Here is a 24,156-nt window from a genome sequence, read left to right as displayed (position 1 = left end):
AAAGCGATAATGAACTACTTTGCCTAATTACACAAATTATTTGACTGTTAGAGTTACATGGTCTTGCTCATATAAGTCCCTGGGAAGCTGAGATCTCACTAAGTGTACAAAAACTTAATAAACATAATGCATAATCGATAACTTAAAATCAAATATGGATATTTCCCCCTCAGCTGGAGACAAAACAAAGCAGTTTACAACAGCCATTCATAAAGTCCCTAAAATATGAAAAAGTTTGATAAAATTGCAAGCCCTGGTACACACATAATTTGTTAAGTGCTTATGTGTTTCTAATTAACTTACAGTGATTAAGAACAGCCTTCTTTGCAGATACATTACTAGTATGACAAATACTGATATAAATACATCTACATGATGAAAAGTCTGGTGACCATGGTTACCAATATTCTTGACAATATTTACATTCATAACTTAGACTGTACTGGGATTAATACCCAAATAGTTTTTAAGATCTTATTTTAGGGTCTTGGCTCACTGACAGAATGCTTTGTACACGTCTGAAACACTGTTATAAGAATATATGGAAGTAATTTCCTCATTAAGACCCATGAGGAGTGATGGAAATGCAAGCTACAATCCTGCTGGAAACTGTAATTAGAGTTTAAGAAAAAAAACAATTTCTCTGTGAGAGGTAAAGTGGATAAGGGAGGGAATGCTTTTTTGTGTCTCATTTTATAGCTTCTCTTAGTTCAGAAAGTGTTAGCTATTGTCAAAGAGCTATAAAGCAAGAAAACCAGGAAAACACCAAGAAAACCAGGGAAAAACATTACTCTCCAACCACTGAGTACCCATACTCCTTCTGTATGGGCGATCATCAATCTGACCAGAAGGACTCTTTTCAAACATACTAATCTCCTAAATAATAATAATAATAATCACCATCATCAGCAGTTCTACGGCCTTAATAAAGATACTTCTATGAAAGAGTACTGCATGCTAATTTGTTTAGTGTCCATATCCAATATGTATCAAGGAAATAAAAATGCATTATGATATATGAACTATAAAAAGTCCACAAATGCATCTTCTTTGTAAAGTGCACTGCAATTATAGTTCTGTTAGAGTATACATAATAACTCTGCATTTATTGTAAAGCTGCAGTTTCTAGCTCAACCAAATCATCTGTTAGAGACACAGAAGGCTGGGAGCTGGGTTTTAATCTTCCTGCGAGCCTGAAGAGAGAGTCATGTAAACTACTGTAAGAGGATGATGATGTCAAGTGGCAAATGAACAACATAACATGTAACATGAAAAGAAGTTCATGACTTTTTTGGCATAGTTTCTTTAAGGAAAAAAAAGTGGAAGCTTATAATTTTGAAAGCAACTTCCCAAAGGAGACTTCACAGTGAGTATATAAAGGGGAATTTCTGTTGCTTAAGAACTGCGGAGACAATTATGTAGAACATATAATTTTGGAAATTAAATATTGTGAAGCCCAAGGCACATACTGATAGCCATGCTATTTTTCAAGTTGAAAGTAATATGGAAAACAATAAGCCATTGAAGCTAAGCCTGAAGAAAACCCATGTTATTGTGTGGTTCCTTGCAATCAACTTTCCTTTTCAGTATTAACCTCCTATAGAGAAAAACTGTGATGTTTTAGAAGCTCAGCCTTTGCTCAAGATTCATACACGTGTGCACTGAGCAAATGGCTTCTCTGTGTCACTGCAAAGATTATCACAATAAATCATTGCATGAGTTCAAATCAAGTGATGTGCAAAAAGGCTATATCCCTGTCAGAGTGTCTTCATGATGGATAATTTGGATATAAGAAGCTTTTGTTACTGCTGTTTTCTATTTTCATGTATCAACATGTGTTTGAAAAAATGCATTTAGATTTGGCCAAATATACATGGGATACTGGTCCTGACACATTTATTCACTCCCTCTTCTATCTACTACATTTAAAAGACTAGACTTCAGCACTTTTGAAGCTTTTCAATATTGTTGTCTTAGCTAAATATGTATTAGAGTGATAATAATAACAATATCATTTAAGGTATGAAGAATTTTTCCTACCACAGCAATTTGCATATGGGTTGGTTTTTTTTCCCAAAGACTAGGAAAGTTGGGTCATTGGAACAATCCTGGCCACCTAAAAGGAAATAAATAATGATAAGTGACAATGTAGGATAACATATTTTTCTCCATAATTAATTAATTCTTTTCCCTTGAGCTTTGGCACTGTTTTTTACTTATCTATTTTACCAACTGACTTGCTATTAACCTGCAAACGAGGTATGTGTATTCCAATGACCTCCAGAAATATCCTTTTTATGCATGCTTCTCTTTAGTCTTTATTCCTCTCTATTAATCAGCCCTTTCTTCTTTCACTACTTTTATTTTTTTATGTCACACACAAAAATTCACAGTTGGAAACGTATTTATATGAAAATAATTGTTTACATAGAGGTGAAAGAGAAACGCATTTTATGGCTTTCAGTCAATTACACGAACTAGCCATCTGGTGGCATCAGCCACTCAGCAAGATAAAGTTTTCCACTCGACTACACAGGAACCTACTTTGGTTTTGTATCTCTATTCTGACACATCAACAGGCGAAGTATGCACACAATCGCTTTCTACCAAAATGTATATCGGCTCTGACCTATAGAGAACATTAAAAAAAAAAAAATACTTTCTTGCTTATCTGAAATGAAAGAACTAAGTTTGGTTCCCTGGTATCAATTTGAGCCAGGTCTATTTAGGTGCTGTTGTACAATGATAACTTGTTCTAAAAGGGTCTCCACCTAATTCAGTGCACAGCACAATTAAATCAATGGATAAAGCACTGCAGTAAAACCATTTAACCCACTTCAAGAGATGTGGGCCATCACTTTAACTGATGCACACTATCGAAGTATTATTTGAATAAAGTACTGAATTATTATTAACTTCATTGAATTTTCTAAATTTTTCACTATTTCTGTGGTGGGTTTAAGATTTTTTTATGTTACAACATCAGCAAGGTGGGATGAGATCCTGTTATTTCACTTCATAGGTGCAAAGCACTTGCTGGCAAAAGCATTGACCTATAAGTGCTTTGGTGTAGTGCACTTTAGACCCGATTACACAATTTGTAACATGAAACTACAAGGTTAATTGAAATCCAGTACAGCGCTTTTCCACACTGATCAGATTCTTTGTCAGCCAATCTCAATTCCAACTCTGCCCCACAGCTTTTTTCCTCCTTCCTTTCACTCAGACTAGGAACAAATTTTCCTGCTCTCTTTCATCTCACCTCAGAGGTCCTTTCATAGACAACTCATTTCCAGTTTTTTTGCCTTTATCTCAGCAGCTCTCAGTTTGCCTTCTTCGTGGCTTATAAACACATTCTTTGTTCGTACCTGGTATATTTGTGGGTTTTGTGGTAGTTCTGAGTTCAAGCACGAGCCATCGTTCTGTGGGGATGATGCATGATGCACAAGGATGTTAGTTGCAGTAACGTACTAGTTAGTACATGCCCAGTACCGCTGCGGAGGAATGATATGGTGGTGTTCAAGTATGCTCAGTAGGAATGCTTGCAAGCATTTTAGCTTTTACTTTAATAAGTCTCACCTAAACACTTGCAGGGACTTTCAGAAGCTAATAAACTGGTCAGACTATAATAGAGCTGGTAAAAGGCATATCCAACATAGGAGAGCTGTGAGAAGAATAAGAGAGAAGATGGTTTCATACCAGCTTCCAAGTCCAAGTAATCCTTACTCGATGAGCACAGGGGAATATCAGGCAAGGTGTGAAGTGCCCCAGTCCAGGGATGCTATGGGAAGCTGCCTCCTGCAGAGCCAGGTTAGGACATAGCCTCTGCACAAGTCCATACCTCTAAGGAAGTTCCTGGGGAACCTGCTGCACAGCACCTGCAGTGGCCCAACAAATGCATCACTGACACACTCAGAGGCAAAATATCAATACTGCACTACTGTATCGAGACAGTGATTCCTCCACCAACAAGAATCCAGATGGAATATAGAGCCAGTGGCTTGCACAGAGGTAAGATACACTGAAAATCTGGGCAGAGCAGCAGTTTGTCCCAACATACAGCAGTAATCCCTAGCTCCCATGAATTAGTATGAGAGCTGCTACTTCTGGTATGGGCAAGCTAATTCTGACAACAATCCTACACGCAAATTCACAGCTAGCCAAATAACAAGAAGACAAACATTAAGTAAGGACTTTGCTCTGGTAGCAGCATTTGATGATGGTTCAATTGTAAATGTTGAATTAGGTAAACTGATAGCTATTTAGCAAAAGTTTTGTCAGGCTGAATTTTAGCTTTGCAGCATTTTACTGCAAACCACTCTTGCATCATCATCCCTGCTCTTCCTGCTCATGTTTAACTTTGTGGTACAATGCAAAAACTGGTTGAAAAGAAGCCTGGGACTAAGACTGATTTGGCAATGAGAAATCAGGAATTTCTTCCAAAGCATGAGGAAGAGATGAAAATTATCTTTTAAAACAAATGCATACATGTGGTGAAATATTCTCCTTCCACAACATATTAGAGTATGGTAGACTGTTGAAATTACTGTGGCTTAAATCCTGTCTGCGCTGAAAGTTAAAAAGCAGGCCCATGGACCTCAGTATTAGCTTTCAGATAACCTCAGGTTATGCGTGACTAGTACATAGTTATTTCTTTGCTTAAAAATCAGATGGCAATTTTATACAACAGACACCAGTCTAATCAGTTGTTTACAATTTGAGCTGTCTAGATAAGATTTATACATTATTATTTTAATGGACCAGGAAAACATTGACAGTATTCTCACTGTAGTTTCATACAGTAAGAAGCATCACAAAGAAAATGGAGTGTGCAAGAGACAATCATTAAATATTTATTTTTGAGGAGGAAATAAAAAACTGAAGGAGCAGATCTGCTTGATAGACCATTACTACAGTTCCTGTAGGAATAGATACTCTGAAGTCTTAAATCTTAGTATATCTCACTAGTGTAAATGGAACAGTTTATGGGAAGATGAAAGTGCTGGTGATTCAGCAAACTAAGTGCAATATGTTCTCCTTGTAAACAAATATTTGGTCAGGTACATGTGAATTTACTTTACACTTAACTAAGCTAAATGTACAAGAATACCATTCAGATACTTGGTGCAACTTTTTTTGCCAAGTCACCACATTTGCAGAAGATTTTTAATCTCAAAATAACATGATGCTGTTAGCTAAACCACAGTCAAATGTATCTTGAGCAATTATGTGAAAAGTTACATTTAACTACAAAAAAAAATTTTGGGCCTCTTTAAAGAGAAATGCATTAAATTTTACAATTTTCTATTAAAAATTAATAGCAGTCTAACTTTATACAGAAGTTAAAGCAGAAAGCATTGTTTGAGGCCACACAGTAAAAGAATGGCCAAACTAGGATTAAAACCAAACCAAAAATGTTTCTGCAATCCAAAATTCATCTTTGAAAGGTCAAAGCAACACTGCTAAGTAACTGGAGGAAAGGGCATTTATATGTTCAGTAAGGACAAACTGCATAGGCTAGTGTCCCAGCCTCACCATCTCATTTGATTTCTCACTTATATAGACATTATCAGACTATTGCAATCTCTTTAGCTATTTAGAAGGGATTTAAAAAAAAATGGGCTACAGGCAATTACTCAATGTTCTAAACAATATTTTCTCTCAATACTAGATTCTAATGTCCAAGGCCATAAGTAAATTCCTGCTGGGCATACAATGTGTCTAAGAACAGCACTTATTTCCAGCCATTGCATAGCAAAGATGCAAGTCACAGAAAAGACTGCACTCTGATCAAATTACAGGAGGAGTTTTAAAGAAAAGGAGCTTTCTTTCAAAACCAGGTTTGCATTTCTGGATGAGGTCTCCCGATTAGAAGACAACAGCTAGGCAGAAGATTCAGCACCTCTGAAGCTTCCTATTGTTTGAACAATGGCAGTATTAATTCACAAAGGTACAGGTCATGAGCATGGGGCATTGAAAGAAACTGTGCTATCACTTTAAATTTTATGAAGTCTCCTATCTCCCGCATACAGGCCAAAGGAATCTGGTTTTAATTTTAGTTAGATGTCAAGTTCTCTCTGTGCTAGTTGGCTTTTACTTCTGTTATTGGGAGCTATTGTTGTATTATTAAAAAGCGTACTGTCATGTAAATACTCTTAAGTTTCCACACTTTACAGTCACAACCTTTAAAACAGGAATAAGCAGTATGATGTGAATGTGATCCTAGTGAACCAATACCCAAAGTGTATTGAGGCTACTGCTAGGATAAATGTTCTTTAATTGTGTTGCAAAACAGAAGACTGGAAGGGAGGGAATACTTGCGAGGTGAATGTAAAATAACTGAAGAATTCTGGTATTAAAATATTTGAAAAAGCTAGAATATTATTTCCAGATAACAACATTGCTATGGTATCCACACTTATTTCAAGGCAACTATTGATCTTTTCCTGCTGTGGTATATCATATCACAGAGAAAGTACAAACTGAAGATAAAATGGCACTGTGAAATCCAGTGTAACAAATGCCATGTGTTGAATGCTGTTTACTGCGTCCTATACAATATCTGCAATGCTAAAGGGTAGCACTTGTGCATTCATGTTTTGCTGGTGTGGTCCCATATACAGAAAGCCTGCTCAAATTACATCTCCTAAATTAACACAGGCCAGAAGTCTGTAAGGAATGTGCCAGAATAAGAGGTCATGTTGGTGGAGAAAGAAGTAGAGCAGTCTGAAGTCAAATGAAATGTTACTTTTGTAATTATTAAGTGATTTAATAGTACTTAGGGCATTTTCTTGCTGTCTGGTGGATGAAGTTCTTCATTTAGACTGTTGACATCTCTTTTCGCTGTCATCATGTTGGTCAAAATAACTGCTTTGGAATCAGGAGTCTCTATACTAGTTTGGTTTACTAATGATTTTTGTCCTAAAAATCCTTTTTCATAAACTTGCATACATTTCAATACCTGTCTAAATGCATAATATGGTGCAGATGAGGCAGTGCAAACCTACTAATTAAGGTAGGGTAAGTTTCCCTATTAAGGAGGGAAAACAGAAAAGCCACATTTTTAAACTTAGTAGCAGTGGTGAAATTGCCTTCAGCAATAATACCCTCTTGGGTTTTTCTTGCTTTTCACAAGGTATTCAGCAAGCACTTTAGGGTAGCTATGCAAAGGACCACTACATAGGCTTTATTTGCTTTTCCTTGCTTAGAACTGTTCACTGCGTAAGCAGCTGATGAAATTTCTAAATCCCACCCTGTTTGCAGTATGTGACAAGACTTAACAAGCCTGGAGGAAGAAGCACTTGTGCAAGGCTGTGTGACAGACCAGCTGCAAAGTCAATTCACGATACGCAAGCCTGCTGAGGACTATAGAAAAGAGATGCTCCAGATCTCTTTCAATTATAGATCTGTTGGTTTTGTTCTTACAATTCCCTTACCTGTTGGAACTTCTTGTATTTTCCATTCCTATGTTTTATCATCTTTACTGGGACACATCCAATTCAGAAGAAACTGCCAGCATACCAGGAGAGCTGGGCTTCTGCTAGGTGCAAAGTTTGACCTGTAAACAAAGCATACAGAGCAGCAAGCTGAGTAAGAAATAAGTGGGCTAGGAAAGACAAGGAAGATGGGAGAAATTGGGCCCTCAGAAAATATCCATGTAAAATAAGCCAGAGTGGAAGTATCATGTTTGAGTCACATCTGAATGAGTCTCACTGAGGTGTTAGGGGACACTCACAAACACACAGAGGGGCTTGGACCTGGAATTTTCACCCAGTCTGTCTTGAGACCCTAATATTGTCAAGGGGCATAAAAGTTTACATATTCATTTACACCAACGTGAAAATCTTTCTCAACAATACCAAAAAATATGCAATGTAATGAGGAACAAACAGATTTCTCAAAAGGTTCAGAGGGAGGAACAGGTGGAGGAGGAAAGAAAAAAAAATGAGCTACTGAAAGGTACCAAACTTGATTCAAAATGGGTGGAAGTGCTTCCAGGAATATCAAGGCTTTTGCACTTTGCCCCTAAGTGCATTAAAACTGGATGAACATATTGCAGTAAGACGCCGTTGTTGAGGGTATGCATAGGATGACTGGAATTAAATAGTTAAGTCTAAATTGTTTTGCAGACTCCTCCCAATTCCACAAAATACACCACCTCTAAAAAAAAAAAAAAATAAACAGTATAACCTAGTGACTGTAAATTGATAAGGACAGTTTATTTGTTTTTAACATAGTTCTAAGGGATAAAAATAGACTGACCTTCCGAAGCGCCAAGGCTGACCTTTATCGTGGGGTGCAGTGAACGCCTTAGGTGGTGAGAGGCCTGGGTGTTCTGCAACAGAAAGCAATGGCCGGGGCTGTCCAGTTACAGCAGGCTGGGTGTCAGTGTTCTTCAAAACAAGGGCGGTGGGGATTTTGGTTTGTCTTCATTTTTTAAACTCTCTCAGGTCAAAGACAGAATCCCTGAAGTTTTCAGCCATGCCCACACACAACATACAGCATTCAGTGTTGTGTCCAGTCCTACAATCCCCAACATAAGGATGCGGAACTGCTGGAATGAGCCCAGAGGAGGCTACAAAGATGATCCAAGGGCTGGAGTACCTCTGCTATGAGGATATGATGAGAGTTTGGGCTTGTTCAGCCTGGAGAAGGCTCCAGGGAGACCTTACAGCAGCTTCCAGTACCTGAAGGGGCTCCAGGAAAGCTGGGAAGGGACTTTTTAAAAGGGCATGGAGTGATAGGACGAGGGGGAATGGGTTTAAATCAGAAGGGGGATGATTTAGGCTGGACATTAGGAAGAATATCTTCATGATGAAGGTGGCGAGGCAGTGGTCCAGGTTGGCCGGGGAAGCTGTGGCCGCCCCATCCCTGGAGGTGTTCAAGGCCAGGCTGGACGGGGCCTTGGGCAGCCTGATCTGTGGGATGTCCCTGCCCATGGCAGGGGGGTTGGAACTGGATGGGCTTTAAGGTGCCTTCCAACGAAAACCATTCTCATTCTGTTTCCCCGCAGCGTGCCCGCCGGGCAGGACGCGCCTCGGGGCTCGAAGGCTGAGGAGGCGCCGCCGCGACTCGAGGTGGAGTTCAGCCCCCTCGCAGCACTCTCACCGCCCGGAACTGCGGTGTGCCGGGAGGAAAAGCTGGAGGGCGGATGGAGATGGGGATGGAGAGGGGCAGGGCGGAGGGGGTGGGGCAGGCTCGGCGGCAGAGGTGGGAGCAGGGAGCAGCGGGACAAGCACGGCAAGGGCGGGGTAGAGCGGAAAGGGGCGGGCCCGAGGAGAGCGGGGCGAGACGGCACTGGCGGGGAGAGGCGGGGCTAGCAGAGGCATGGCCGAAGGGGGTGTGACCGGGACGGGAGAGGGGGGAGGAGGAGGAGCGGAGCGGGCTCGGCAGGGGCAGGGTAGAGCGGAGAGGGACAGAACGGGGAGAAGAGAAGGGCGGGGCAGGCTCGGCAAGGGTGGGGAGGCGAGGCGGAGGAGGGCGGCGCCAGACGGGAGTAGCAGGGAGGGGCGGGGCAGACACTGTCGAGGCAAGGCCGAAGGGGGCGTGGCCTAAGGGGGCGTGACCGGGCAGACGGGGCGGGATAGAGCGGAAGAGGGGCGGGGCGGGGAGCAGAGAAGGGCGGGGCGAGACTGGACTGGCAGGGACAGGCGGGGCAGGACAGGCCGTGCGTAGGCGTGGCCAAAGGGGGGGCGTGGCCAAATGGAAGAGGGCGTGTCTGAAGGGGCGTGGCCGGGCAGGAGCAGGGGCAGCGGGGCGGCCGCTCCCCGCGCTCTCGCGGGAGCTGCGCTGGTGCCGCCCGTCTTGGTGCGCGGCGGAACCAATAAAATTTGTCTAAAAAAAAAAAAAAAAAAAAAATTAAAAAAAAAAAAAAGCAAGGAAAGGGGAGGAAAAAACCCGAGCGGCGCCGAGTCTGTGTCGGCTGAGCGGCGCCGCCCGGCAGCGAGGCGCCCGCCCGTGAGTATGGCGGGGCGCTGCTCGCGGGGCCTGGCGGCTGCCGGCAGCCCCGAGGCGGGGGCGGTGACGGTGACAAGTGCCACCTCCCCGGGGCGGGAGGGCGCGGGTGACAGCGCGGCGGGCGGTCCTGTGAGCGGGGCGGGCGGCTAGGGGCGCTGACCCGCCCGTTCTCTGTGTCCTCCGGCAGCGCAGCCATGCCGGGCGGGAGGGAGACGCGGCTGTTGCACCTCGGCGAGATGGAGAAGCTCGACAAGACCCTCTTCAGGCTGGAGCAAGGTGGGTCGGAGCGAAGGGCAGCGACCCTCTCTCCTCCTTCCTCCCCTCCCTCTCCTCCTTCCTCCCCTCCCTCTCCTCCTTCCTCCCCTCCCTCTCCTCCTTCCTCCCCTCTCCTCCAGGACCTCGCACCTTCCTCGGGCAGCAGTGGCGTTATTTGCTTGTTTGTTTTACCTTTTTGCCTTGTTTTTTTTAATGTAAAACTGTTTCTGCCGTGCTCGTTTTCGCTGCAGAGCTCTTTGGGCTCCAGTCACAGTTCGGTCTGACCATAAATCTCTTGAGAACTGAAGAGCAGGTGGGCTGGGAGCTGTCAGTCTTCATGGGAATGAAGTGCAAAGTATTTTTTTAGACAAGCCCTGCAGGCCAGGATCTCTCTTAATATAACTTCTACTTCAGTGACCTGAAAAAGCTGTCATGAGTCAAGTTCTCTGGTAGTTATCTGTAGTGAGCTATGCAGCACCCCATCTTTAATATTGCAATTTTGAAATACATCAGTAACCCTAACACTTTGCAAAGTCTGAGGTAATGTTTCAAAATAAGGGATCTTTAGCAGTTCCTGTATCTTGTTTTGCCTGTCACATTCCTTAAAGCTGTGCTCTGTTAGTGTTCTGGCTGCATGCTTCTAAGAAGTTGCCATTATTTCTCCCTGAAAGTATTTATCTCTGGAAGTGTTCTTAAGCCTATTTAAAAAAAGAAATCACAACAAACGAACCAAAACCCACCCGGCTAATTGGTTCACTATTATGCTAGTCAGCAAATTCAAGCAATAAAACTAAAGCCATGGTCTTTAGAAACTGATTTTAATGATGCGATGTTTTTTTTTACTCGTGAAATTTTGTGAGTTGTTTTTACTTCATGTTACTGATCTAGGAAAATAATGTCAGTGGCTTAATAGTGGAGGAGGATTTTTGATTCTTGAGAATAAGAATTCTTTTCAACTGTATGGATTTTAAATTTTTCTGACAGTGTAGTCTAAGAAAATGTCAGTAGTGAAGTGCAGAGTTGACCTTAACCTTCTTTTTTAACTCATCCTTCCAGTTGTGTAAATTTTCTTGGAAAGAGTCATGTAGAAGTGCATGACTATCAACATTCATAGTGCCTCTGCTGGTAGCAGTCTCTGAGAGGACGTAGCTAATTTTGAGCACAGCATTCCTGATAGCAGTATAACTATTGCAGGAAATAAGATATCAATGACATATATCCCTGTGCTCTAATTTTAGTAAACCCTGTAATAAAATGTCAGAACAGTACTGGGGAGAGTGTACTTCACCTTCCAAAAGTGGTATTTTTTGTTTAAGGTTTGTTTTTTTTTCAATCAAATTAGCTAAACATGGCTTTACATAGACTTGGTAAACCTAAATACTACTACATAATCCAAAATCTGCCTAAAGTTGTATGTAGTCAGATGATCATGATGTTTTGCTGTGTTTTATTTTTAAGCCTTTTTATTTAGCAAAGAGGAACAAATTAGAAAGGAGTTGAGTAGTGCCTGCCATATAATCAAAGGAAAAAAGTCTGTAAGTGTGCAAAGAAAAATATTAGGAAAGTAGGGAGACATGACGCTGTATGGATACGCTATTCTGCCAAAACCGTTGCCGAATATGTGCATTTTCTTCTTAACATACTTACAAATCACAATTTAATATTGTAGAATAAAAATATCCAGTCCTTCTGATAAAAAGATTTTATCTTTTTTTCTTGAGGTTTTGAACTGCAGTTCCGATTGGGCCCAACTCTTCAAGGCAAGCCTGTTACTGTGTACACAAATTATCCAGCTTCTGGAGAAATATTTGATCGCCACAAGTTCAGGACACTATCATGGCACAATCCCACAGGAAAAGAAGATGATTCTGACAAATACTGCAAGCTGGATCTCCAAATTTCGGGGTCATACCAATATTATTTCAGTCTTGGGTAAGTAGAATTCTATACTTGGAGTGCTGCCTTGGTCTACATGTTAACCAGAAGAAATCACTGTTAAGAAAAAAAAGAAATTAAAAAACAAATAAACCCACTTTTCCTATGTGTTTTTCAAATTGTAACCCTGAAGCCTATCTTAATCTGCTAATGTAAGACAGTAGGTGTGTGGTTGTTTAATACTTTCTAGTGCCGAGATATTCTGGAGGGTATGCAGAAAAAAAAAAGTCAGTTTTCTGTGAATGCTGGAAAGGCAAGCCGTTTTTACAAGTTTTCAAAGTTATCAGATTTCTGAATGTCAGAATGATTAATTTGTACTTTCTTTATTGACTTTGAAGGTGGTTTTCTTTGTAGCACAGAGGTTCTTGCATTCTTCACATTCTTTACTTCCTCATTAGTTGCAACAGAACTGCAGAAGAGAATGCCATGATTGTAATGATTGTAGTAGAATGTATCTGTAATGATTGTAGTCTGGTATTTTTCGTTTCTGGAAGGTGGGTGGTTAAATTCCCTTAGGCTTAAAAGGGCTTTTAGCTCAGATCTCTTCCCAAGGATGGTGCTCCAAATGGAGGTCTTTGTATAGAAGATGGGCAGTCAGGCTTGCTTTCTTCCTGTCCATATCATAAAAGGAGGGACCTGTACTCTGTCTCAGAAAATAACAAAGGTATCTCATTGTTGCACAGTTTAAAGCTCTCTATCCCGGTTGTATTCTTCTAAGCTCAGTAGAGAAATGCCCAGAGTGAATATCTCTCAGCATGTTTCCCTTCCCCGTAAACTGCAGTCCTGTTCCCCACCTCCATCCAACCACGGTACTGGGCTACTGTATTTTTGAAACAGCTGTGCTTGTTGGATTCTCTTTCAGAAACTTGACTGGTACAATGAATGTCTAATATACCAATGAAAATTAATCTTTTCTAGAAATGAAAAGAGTGGTGGAGGTTATATAGTTGTGGATCCTATTTTGCATGTTGGAGCCGATAATCATGTGTTACCTTTGGATTGTGTTACGCTCCAGACGTTCCTCGCTAAGTGTCTGGGACCATTTCATGAATGGGAAGATAGGCTTAAAGTTGCAAAAGAAACAGGTAATGCTAATGCGCACATTAAAAGTTACGTGTTTTTGCCTTATGATCAAAAACAAAAAAGCACTGAAGAGCTTCAGTGTAAACAGTTTGTTCTTTATTTTGTAGACTAAATATTTTTCACTAGATTCAATTCAGTTAATAAAGCCAATTAAAATATTTGCAGAAGTGCAAAAATTCAGGGACTTCCTTATGCAGAAAATCACGTCTGTTTTTTTTTTTTTTTTATTTCAGATAGACTTGGAAGTATGTAGAAGTGACAGGATGACTTTTAAAGCTTTTAAAATTATGTTGAATTTCAAGGGGAAGATTCAGATTAATTTACACTGGTTATCCCAAACACTAGCTTCAAATACATGTTATAACTGTAACTTATTATGCTTCTTTCAACTGATTGAAATTTGTTTTTCTTATGAAATAAATGGCTTCTTTATTATGTAGGTTACAACATGATTCATTTTACACCACTGCAGAAGCTTGGACTGTCTAGGTCATGTTATTCACTGGCTGATCAGTTAGAAGTAAATCCTGAATTTTCAAGCCATAATAAAAAGTGCACTTGGAGCGATATAGGAGCTCTTGTGGAAAAAATGAAGAATGAATGGAATATGCTTTGCATCACAGATGTAGTCTACAATCATACTGGTACGGTTTTTGTGTGTGTTAATAACCAGATTGGTCCTATTTTATTATTTCCCTTAACTTTCTCCCCCTTGAACCCATTTTTTTAGTAGCTGTTCTAAGCAACTTAGTTGTCTCTGTCTTTGAAACTCTCAAATCCAGGACAATTCTTTACTATTATGTCTCCATAACAGATGAAAAAGAATGTAGTATTGTTACTAAAAGAGTGAATAGAGCCTTTCTCCGAGATACTGTGAACTGTGCTGTGTCTGTATTTTTATAATATGCTTCTTTTTATGATCTGCGATGTGTAGCTCCCTCATCAGTGAATGGACTATGCATTATGAATAATTTGGTGAACATAAACTGGACACTTTCTTGTTAAACAGGGTATTCTTGTAGCTGCCTAAAAGTAATTGCTCTAATTTGGCTCTAATGTGCAGACAACAAACAGAATGGGGACAAGAGCCTGGGATTAAGCAATGAAGGAAATGTTACAGCTCAGTCTGTGGGGAAAGGAAAAAAGATAGCCATATGTTTGAGGGGGCTAGGGGGATGGAGGTTAAGCACAGATAGATTGATGCATTGAAATTTTCACTTCTCTTAATTGCTTTTAGTAGCTAAAAGTCCGTTGTGCAGAGAGGGACAGAGGGTTTTCTTCAGTATGATCTGATTAAATTTAAATTATAGTGCTTGATCATTTGTAAGTTTGCTGATTATTTGGATAATGAGTTTACTTCAATTATGTTTGTAATCCTAAAGATCATAACAACTGTACTCTCTGCTATGAGAATCCTAATAAATGGTAATGTATGTTGATGTTACAGTCCTTTGAGGCTTAAATTCCTCTAACCACAGATATCTGAATTTCAAGCTTTATTTACATTGGTTCTTTGGTGCTGACTGTTGCCAAACATTCCTAACCAGTCAGGCTGCAATGCAATGTGGGCCCTGTTGTTTGCCCTATCTGTTTGTTGAAAAGTTGCTAAGTATAGTTATTGGCTCTGTGTCTGAGGGAATTAAGCTTTTAAACATCCTCCCAATTTCGGTTAAAAAATTTCTTGCACTTTAACAACTCAAAGTACGTTTTCTCACATGTGCCTGAGGCTGTGTCATCTTTTTACCATTAATATTTGCATGCTACCAGGGAGAGTGGTTTTATGGACAGAAATGTCAAAGTCTAAAATATTTATTAGACTGCAAAATATATTTGAGAAGTAAAAGGTCACATTATCACTTGACTGCATTTTAGAAGGACTTTTTCAGGTTACATTAAGAGTTCAAAGTAATCTCCATTGGGATGGATGGCTAAACATTTACACTGTGGTGAGAGAATGTTTAGAAGCATCTTCTAACAGGGTCAAAATATTCAAATGGCCATGGTCCAAGCAAGATGTACTTGATGGCTTTGTTTCTTGCTTTCCAATTTATAAATGCAATTTTTTCCCCCCTTCTTGTTGTTTAATCAAAGCTCTTTGGCTTACACTCAAGTAAGCAATATTTTGTGTGCCTGTGGAGGCAAAACATTTTGGGCCCTCAGTAAGGAAACAGGCAAATTATTTTTAGGGATCTCTTTGTCTGGATCTTAATTAGATGGAAGCTTACTCTTTTTTTGCTATTTAAGTAAACGGGAACTTCTAGGAGCTAAATTAGTTCATTCCTGGATGATTTAATTGTAAAACCTGTTTCATGGAACCATTTGAATATAAAAGACACAAAATGTATAGTCAGTTACTTTGAGCAGATTATGGATACTTGCAATTGTTATTAATTCTGCAGCATGCCTGCATTAAAAGCTTAAGTTGTCTCACAGTAAATCCTCTAATGCTGACAATTTTATCTTTTCATAACTCCTAAGCTCATAGTGGTTCTATCTGTTGGTAGTTTTTCCTTTGTAGCTGTATAAATATGGCAATACTACCCTTTTGTTCCTGTGGTGAAGTCAGACAGCTCACATTCAGTAGTAAGGGTTTAAGCTAAGGTGGTTTGGGTTTTACAGTGGAATGCAGAACAGACTGTTTGCACACTAGAGTCGTGGGAATCAGTTTTTGATGTTTGCGTCTCTGTCAGTCTCTAATGTAAGCCAGCATCTATGACTTTAAAACTAAAGTAGATGCATGTGCTAACGTTAAATATAGATGCACCTTTGACATGTTGGCAGGAGTATTGTAGATAAACTTCCAAATCCTGTCTCGTAACTGGGTGGATGTGCCCTTTATTGGACTGCCATTTCCTTCAGGGTGTTCAGACACCCTCAAATAAGAAATACTGTGTTCACTGGTATTTACTTCCACCAGGACATAGAAAAAGGAGAGTTGTGTGTTTGTTTCTTTTCAGAGATTTCAGTGCCTGTAATGAATCATAAAGTAATAAAATAAATTTAAATTATATTTTCCTGATCTTTCAGAGGAGGGTAATATTGTCTAACCTGCAGTTTAGCACTTGAGTAAATCCTACTTCTAAGGATTGATTAATTGCACCAACCACCACCTTTTCTCAGCTTTACAAAGGGCGGGGGAAGGGGGAGGAGGAGGTCTGGGGCAGTAAGCATCACTACTAAATAATAAGTCTGTTTAATTTATATCACAATTAGTCCTTTGAAAACTGAAATTATTTAAGAATGTAGTGATTTTTAGAAATTGTCTTCTGTAATTTCTCATCTTAGTATTTCCTTATTTTCATACCTATGTGTATTTTCTCCGTAGCTCTAACAAATTTAATCATAAGTGATGTTTCGGGCAAATCTTTTTCTGCAAAAATTAATTTCTTTTGGTGTTATGTTGTGAGTCATTGGAGCTTCCCTTCTGATCAGAAAACATCATTCTGTCATAGTAGAATTAATAGAAAGCCTGTTGACTTTTTTGCATTGTAAGACCTTAGATTTAAATGATATATTGTCTTTTTAGGATTAATTGTGTTTACTTGTGAAAGTCCTTTATAGTTAATCATGGTTCTTGCAAAATTAAGAGCGAGCTAGTTTTGCTTTTTGGAGAAAAATATTTTTTCAGAAGTAGTTTATATGTATTTTATAAAAAAGGAGGGGGATCTGGTTGGCCTAGAACAGCCTTAACAGCCTGAGCTTGTTACTGCTTTATGTAACTTGAAAAAAAGTATGCCGATTTTAGTTGTAGGTGTCATTTAAACCATTAAGATCTTTATCTCCACAAATTCTTTGACCTTGTAAACACGGAATTTTGCCATTTTCATAAAGATCTTAAGTTGTAATGCAAGAGGGTATTCAGAAGAGCTGCTCATGCTGTAGACAGAGAGAGTACACTCTTTTCTCTCCCTTTGATATTTTTATTTGAATTTCTTTGAACTGAGCAATATTGGAGTTTAGGTGTTAATTGTTCTGCTGTCATTTTGGCTCTTTCTTCATGCTTCCAATATAATAATTCGTTCTGTATTTTCCCTTGTGTGAAGTACTACTTCTGTTTTTCTCTGCCTTTCTGAAACATTGGATTAATAAGATGTGCTGTGTGAAAAATTACTTCAAAAAAACTTTAAAACCTGCATAATGTTTTTTTGGTTTTATGCATTTTCATGCCCTTTTTTACATTTATGTCTTTCAATTGAATTGATTCATTCAAAAGAACATAGGAAAATTTTATTTTCAGTTAAACTGTGGTTAAGAGTTCCAGAAATGGAAAGAATTTAACACTTGAGGACTCTTTCTTCATTGTCATGCTTCCAAAATCTAATTTTTTTTCTGCTGCTTACTCATACTCTGCATGCACACCACTGTCTATATTAAAATATTACACCTGTTTTCTAGTGAAGTCTCCCCACCCTCTCTGAGTTAATTCTTAATGTTCAGCATAGCTTCTGCTGCTTGTTGATGCTGTGGGGGAAGTTTAGAAAATAGACACAGAGTGTAGTCTTTAATCTGAACTGGTGTTCTGTTTGCAGGCACCACACAGTGCACTTATCTTCCTGTGTAAGGCTTGGTGGCATTACTTCCCACCACTCTCCTTCCTGTTATGCACACAACAGTGTCACAGCTAATTCTTTCTTGAAAGCCCATTTAAATACATTTTTCATTATTTCTTGGGTGCTGTGTGTGCACTCTTGCTCTCTGGCTGTGCGTGTATCATCTGATAGGATAAGAATACTGAAAAATAAACAGCTTAGGCCTTCTTAAATCTTGGTTTGGTGTGTAGGTTTGGTTTTTGACATCCAAAGAGTATTTCATTTGATGTATTTGCTGCAAGAAAAAGGTGATTTGGGAGGGGGGGTGTGTTAGAATTGGTGGCACTATTGCATACTTTTATGTAACTAAGAAAGTTTCTCTGCCCCTGTAGTTGTCGCAGAACAAATGGCCATCAGTAATGCACACATCTGCATTAGATGTGATTTTCTGTTGGAAAACTTTAGCTGAAATACGAACTACCTATACATGCTGTAGTACCCTGACTTCTTTGTGTTCAGACATTTACATAAAGCAGTGAAGTGTTCAGCTTGTGAACTTAGTCTTTTTTTTTTTTTCCCCTTTCTTGAATAAGCCACTAACAGTGAATGGCTCAGGATGCATCCAGAATGTGGCTATAACCTTGTAAATTCTCCTCACCTGAAGCCAGCGTGGGTCTTGGATAGAGCTCTGTGGCACTTGAGCTGTATGGTGACTGATGGAAAGTGTATTGCTAAAGGCGTCCCTCCCTTGATTGAAAATGATCATCACCTGAATGTAAGTAAGAACAAAGAATAAGCTAGTGAACTCTAGAAATAGCTGAATAAACTTTTACTATTTCTTAGATGGTAGAGATGCACAAAAAATGGTGTGTACGTTGCAGATATAGTTAATAGCCTTTTGCTAACTGGTTGTTTTCTGAACAATTCAGATGAGCACTTGGCTTTTCTTGTTTATATTAATCATTGACATTATTAACTAACATAACTTTTATTTTTACAGTGTATCCGTAAAATAATTTGGGAAGATATATATCCAAAAATAAAACTATGGGAATTTTTCCAAGTTGATGTTAACAAAGCTGTGCAGCAATTTAAAACCCTTCTAACGCAAGGTAAAGGAAGGATATGTTGTTGAAGCATGTGGATTATGTAGGTCTACATATGCAATATTAATACTGTATTCTAGATGAACTTAACAATAAATTAATCCAATTTTTTGCTATGTAATAAATCTGCCGCATTGATTGAAGTGTGCAAGAACGCTTTGATAGCTAGTAAAGCCTTTGAAGACTTTGCACCCCTTCAAAACCTTTTATCTACCCATATCTTGCTTTTATGCCAGAATTATAGAAGTTGTGTGTCTTTTAAATGCCTATTTTTACTTAGTGAATACTTTTTCTGACTTGTTCGTAGGCAAAATGAGCACTAAATCTGATCCAAGTCAACATCTTCAAATAGTTCAGGACCCTGATTATCGACGATTTGGCTGTACTGTAGATATGAATATAGCACTGGCAACATTCATACCACACAGGTATTGTATTATTGGTTAAAAGTGAAAATCTCAAATGAAGTTAAATTTGCAAAATCAAATAAATGAAATTACTTTCCGAGATGGGAAAAATTTTAAACTTTCATTCGTTTTAGTTACATATACTGCATGTTTTAAAAATAAGTTATTCTAATTGTTCTCTGCTTGTAATGTTCTCTTGATAAGCAATGGACCAGCTGCAATAGAAGAATGTTGCAACTGGTTTCGCAAGAGGATTGAAGAACTGAATGCTGAACAATACAGACAAACTAATCACCATCAAGAACAGGTCTTACAGTTACTGTGGTTTAATGCTGAGTTGTTTTAAAGTGCAAAAAAATGCAGCCATTTCAATAATGCATTATTTAATTACTTCTAGGCTGTCAATTGTCTTCTGGGGACTGTGGTTTATGAACGCATGGCTGGAGATGGTCCTAAGCTGGGTCCTATCAGTAGAAAACATCCCTTAGTTACCAGGTATTTTTTTGCTTGTTTGGAAACTATTTGAATCTGTCTTGAGAAAGTGAATTCAAAGTTCATTAAAAGCACACATTTGTATGTACAAGTGTGTTTTCTTTCCTGTGATCAGATGTACTTAAATTCACCATCTTTTTTTAAGCAACAGTGGTAACTATTTATTAAATAAATGAAATGAAACAGTACTTGGAGCACATAGAAGGCTTATATTGTCCAAATTGCTCTTGTAGGTGGAAGAGTGGTAGAAGTAGGAAAGCATCGAGCTTTCAAGTTCAATGTATTTGATGTCACTCGTGTATGTGAAGGGCTAGGGCTTTAATCTTACATTACCAGCCGACACCAAGATAATGGCAACACCTGTTATTTCTCCTTCAAGGAGGAATGCTATGAAATAGAAAGCTCCCTATAATTTATAGTTTAGCAGCTGCTTTTTTTTTTTTAAATCTCTTTTATCTACAAGCCATTTCGTAGCAGATATTTGAATTTCAAAGACAATGAATTTGAGCATGGGTTACCTTATGGGGTTCAGTATTTTAACAGCCTGTCTGTTCCACAGGTATTTTACTTACCCATTCAAAGAGCTAACTGTGGAAGAAGAAGAAGCTATGATACATCAGCCAGATAAAGCTTGTTATTTCATGGCTCATAATGGCTGGGTTATGGGAGATGATCCTCTTAGAAATTTTGCAGAACCAGGTTTGTAAGAGAACTTTGAATCATCTTATAAACTCCTAATAGTGTAGCCAAAGCAAAAAGTACTTTAATCTATCTTTTTTTCCAGGTGTATTCCTATAAAAGCTGCAGACTAGCAGACAGATATTAAGTTTTATAGCACTTTTATTTTGCACTCAGCATAAAGATCAACTCTAAGAACTGGCATTTGAGATACAGTTTTGCAAGATTTGAGAGGGAAATCACCAGATTTGTACCACTGAAATGGGGACATCTGCTTCCCCACTTCTGTCATTGTTTTTGTACTTTGTTCTAGCACCACTGCTTGTTAGCGTTTGCATAAGATAATGACAGTGTCGCAGAAAACTAATGTGATAGAAAGGTGGATGGTATTTTACCGCATTAGTGAGTGAAAACTGGATCCCTGAAAGATCCTTGATTGCCCTGGGTGGCAATCAGGCAGTCTAGAGGTGACCCAATTAATCCAAAATAAGTGTGCAGATTGCTTGTGAAGGTAAGATAGGGTATGAATTCACCATGCACTAAAATATTATATTCTGACCCCTTTGGGGACAGTATTGATAACCAGTAAAAGCAAGGCTGACAACTCTGTATTTTCAGAGTAATCATTCACTCTGTAAACTGAATCAAACAAAGGCCAGATTAATTCTGATGAAAAACATTTAAGAGTTTGTTGACTGCTTTAGAAGCTAGTCTGGTTGATACTCCAGAGTCATCTGGAGTTAGCAAACACCTAATTTCTGCAAAGTAATCTACGGCCCTTTCACTGCTTTTTACTTAGTACTTTTCTCCTTCGCAAGCATAAAGATAGCAACCTGTTTCAAGGGTGGTTTTGTTCAGTTGACTTTCAGCTGATTCCCCTTTGTTGGGCAGACTGTTGTATTTTTCCCTTTGGTCACTGGCTTTAGTCAGCATACCTAACTAAATAAAGGTAATTTTATTTCTCTTACATGAAGTCTGGTTATTGAGAAATCCGTGGTTGTGTTTGAATATTACATGTTGCAAGTACTCTGAAGGGTTCGGTGGGTTTGCTTGTTTTTTAAATATTACTGCTGTTGTCAAATATGTGCCTTATATAGGACAGAAGTCACTTCTTTTAGATATGACTATTTTAGCCTTTGTCACAGTTAAATATCTATCAGTACATTCTGTGCAGTAAGTATATGACAAGTAAACTCGGGTTTAAAGGGTTTCTTGATTACATCAAAAAGATGGCAAAAATAATATATGAAACTAGACTAGATGGAGGATAAATATTTTCTTACTCACAAAAATTATTTAGGAAATTTTTCCATTTAAGTGACCTATCTGTTGAAGTACTTTGGAAATTTGCCTTACATCATCACAGTCTGCTGGTACCAGAATATAAAATTTTACATTGTAGCTGTGGCAGTTTTAATTATGGTAACACAGTGAGATGCTTTTTTTAATTTGGCTAGTATAAACAACCAGACTACTGATTTTGCTCATTTGTTCGCTGCTTTTTTTTCTTCTTTTTTTTTCCTCAACTGCAGTTACTTTAAAGAATTAAAAGGAATTTGATTTCAATCTGAATTATTTCAGTATTGCTATATAAGTTAAATATTCCTACGAGTGAAATATTCCCTTGGAGTATTCTGAAATTATACATCATTGTAGGGTAGATTTTGAGTTGATATGGTTATTGTTAGAATTTTTTACTCTTCAATAGTGTGTTCTGTTCTTCAGCAGCAGAAAATGAAATAACCCATTTTCAATTTGGTGCACATTCTGTATTAGATAGATAGATAGATAGATGGATGGATGGATGGATGCACTATAGTGAATTTCTTTGCCTTACAGGTTCAAATGTTTACTTGAGAAGAGAGCTTATTTGTTGGGGAGACAGCGTGAAACTGCGTTACGGTAGTAAACCTGAAGACTGCCCATACCTCTGGGCACATATGAAAAAATACACTGAAATCACTGCTAAATATTTCCATGGTGTTCGTCTTGACAACTGTCATTCAACACCTATTCATGTAGCTGAGGTACGCATAACTAAGTATGTTTATTATAAAACAACTTCTGTCTGTGAAATAAGTCCTGCAATGTTGCTGCAAAACCTATAGGATCTACATAGCACAGTTCAGATGTGGATGGATCTTCCTCTTAGTATAAGCAAGGTGTGTTGGCGGGTGATGTTTAGATACAGCTTTAGCTGCTTTGCACAGTTAATAGAGTGGTGTAGCTACTGGATCTTTGAAATCTCCACTTTAGCTGAAACATTGCAGATGTGGATGAACCTGGCTAACGTTTCCCTCGCGTAGCGATGGACTTAGTGCAGTGTCTGCCAGTATGCAGTTTGTCAGGCTTGGTTGGAGTCAAGCAAGTCTTTCAACTTGCTTGAAAGTCTTACTGTTTCTTTGCCATATATATTTTGCCAGTGGTGAATTAAACAGGAAGTGGGTTACTTCCAAGAATTTCGAAGCTGGTAAAGAACACATACAAAAGTTTAGTATGGCAGACATATTGCTAAGATTAGTGGTTATTGTTTACCGTGGAGTTGACAACATCCAGAAATTGTACCTATCTGTAAATTAGCTTTAAATATATTTGAGTAGTACAGCTTGTTATTGTTTAGTCTTAGCTTGATTAGAGCTTACCTAAATCTATGATGAGTTCTCTAGAGCAACTTGATTTGCCTACGCAAAAGTTTTGAGTGGCTTTTGAACATATAATTTCAAAACTTCTGCCATTCTTTCATTTGTTATTACCATTTTTGGAATGGTAACTTCGAAGGCTTAAACTTTTCTTAACAGATAGCTTTATTTATGCAACCTTTGTTCTTGCATCTTGAGTTAAGATCTTGTTTAAAACCAAAGTTGTAATTAGCTTTACTACTACAGAGAATTTCCTAGAATTACTCAGTCCATAAATAGTCTCTGTAAAATATTGGCATGGTTTTATGAATCTTACCTGTAAGTAATATTTTTTAATGATTTGCATATGTGAATGACTCATTTAACTTTTGTTAAGTTGTGTTAATGCATGTGATGCATATACAAAGCTGACAATGGATATCATGCATTAAAAATGTATTATGATCTATAGGAGATGCTAGCAACAGCCAGATCAGTCAGACCTAATCTTTATGTGATAGCTGAACTCTTCACGGGCAGTGAGTACATTGACAATGTTTTTGTCAACCGCCTGGGAATTACCAGCCTGATTAGAGGTACTATAAGCAGTTGAAAATTATGTAGGATTGTCATGTATGGTTTGGAGTTTTTAATGTGAAACTAACATTGGTATGCTTTTTTTTTCTTACATATTTGTGTTCTCTGCTTATGCAATTACCTTTTCTTCATGTTCTGTATAAACTTCTCCTGTGTCGTATGCTAATTCTTGATTTTGCTTATGTTTGTGTCCTCTTCTGTATAACAACTTCTTTTTATTCCTTAATTTTGGCTTTCTGTTGTCTTTGCTGCATGGCATTTTCCTATTGTCCAATCCTTGCCTAGCTTTGAAACTTGTCCTTTTTTGTATCTACCTTTCCCCTTTCTGTGGCTTTTTTGGCTGTGCTTTTTGCAGTACATGCTGGACACAGCTAGAAAATTGCGAGCCGATTTGTTTGTAGTGGCTGAACTGTTCACAGGAAATGAGGAGCTGGACAATATCTTTGTGAATAGGCTGGGCATTACCTCCTTAATAAGAGGTAGGCTTGCTGTATGTGTG

At 38.7% G+C, this 24,156-nt stretch overlaps 2 protein-coding genes across 4 annotated transcripts in view; one reads left to right on the top strand and one right to left on the bottom strand.

The window, feature by feature from the left end:
- The window catches only part of FRRS1 (ferric chelate reductase 1), a 29,001-nt gene extending 19,816 nt beyond the window's left edge, over window positions 1–9,185 (bottom strand). The window contains exons 1-2 of one of the 2 annotated variants that reach the window (XM_054073361.1): window positions 8,263–9,185; window positions 7,437–7,558 (exon numbers count right to left, since the gene is read on the bottom strand). In XM_054073361.1, the coding sequence (XP_053929336.1) occupies window positions 7,437–7,478 (42 nt within the window). In that variant the 5' untranslated portion in view covers window positions 7,479–7,558; window positions 8,263–9,185. Of the gene's footprint in view, window positions 1–2,040; window positions 2,117–7,436; window positions 7,559–8,262 lie in introns of those variants that run through there. The other variant, XM_054073362.1, reaches the window with a different exon arrangement.
- A 688-nt stretch (window positions 9,186–9,873) lies between these two features.
- The window catches only part of AGL (amylo-alpha-1, 6-glucosidase, 4-alpha-glucanotransferase), a 37,062-nt gene continuing 22,779 nt past the window's right edge, over window positions 9,874–24,156 (top strand). The window contains exons 1-13 of one of the 2 annotated variants that reach the window (XM_054072942.1): window positions 9,874–9,957; window positions 10,145–10,233; window positions 11,934–12,144; window positions 13,066–13,232; window positions 13,671–13,874; window positions 18,353–18,534; window positions 18,760–18,871; window positions 19,173–19,293; window positions 19,477–19,579; window positions 19,670–19,767; window positions 20,324–20,463; window positions 22,282–22,469; window positions 24,013–24,136. In XM_054072942.1, coding sequence (XP_053928917.1) covers window positions 10,152–10,233; window positions 11,934–12,144; window positions 13,066–13,232; window positions 13,671–13,874; window positions 18,353–18,534; window positions 18,760–18,871; window positions 19,173–19,293; window positions 19,477–19,579; window positions 19,670–19,767; window positions 20,324–20,463; window positions 22,282–22,469; window positions 24,013–24,136 — 1,732 coding nt within the window. In that variant the 5' untranslated portion in view covers window positions 9,874–9,957; window positions 10,145–10,151. Of the gene's footprint in view, window positions 9,958–10,144; window positions 10,234–11,933; window positions 12,145–13,065; window positions 13,233–13,670; window positions 13,875–18,352; window positions 18,535–18,759; window positions 18,872–19,172; window positions 19,294–19,476; window positions 19,580–19,669; window positions 19,768–20,323; window positions 20,464–22,281; window positions 22,470–23,532; window positions 23,657–24,012; window positions 24,137–24,156 lie in introns of both variants that reach the window. The other variant, XM_054072943.1, reaches the window with a different exon arrangement.

The sequence above is a fragment of the Cuculus canorus genome, chromosome 8, assembly GCF_017976375.1.
Source record: "Cuculus canorus isolate bCucCan1 chromosome 8, bCucCan1.pri, whole genome shotgun sequence".
Taxonomy (NCBI): domain Eukaryota; kingdom Metazoa; phylum Chordata; class Aves; order Cuculiformes; family Cuculidae; genus Cuculus; species Cuculus canorus.
This window is presented reverse-complemented; position numbering and strand designations above follow the sequence as displayed.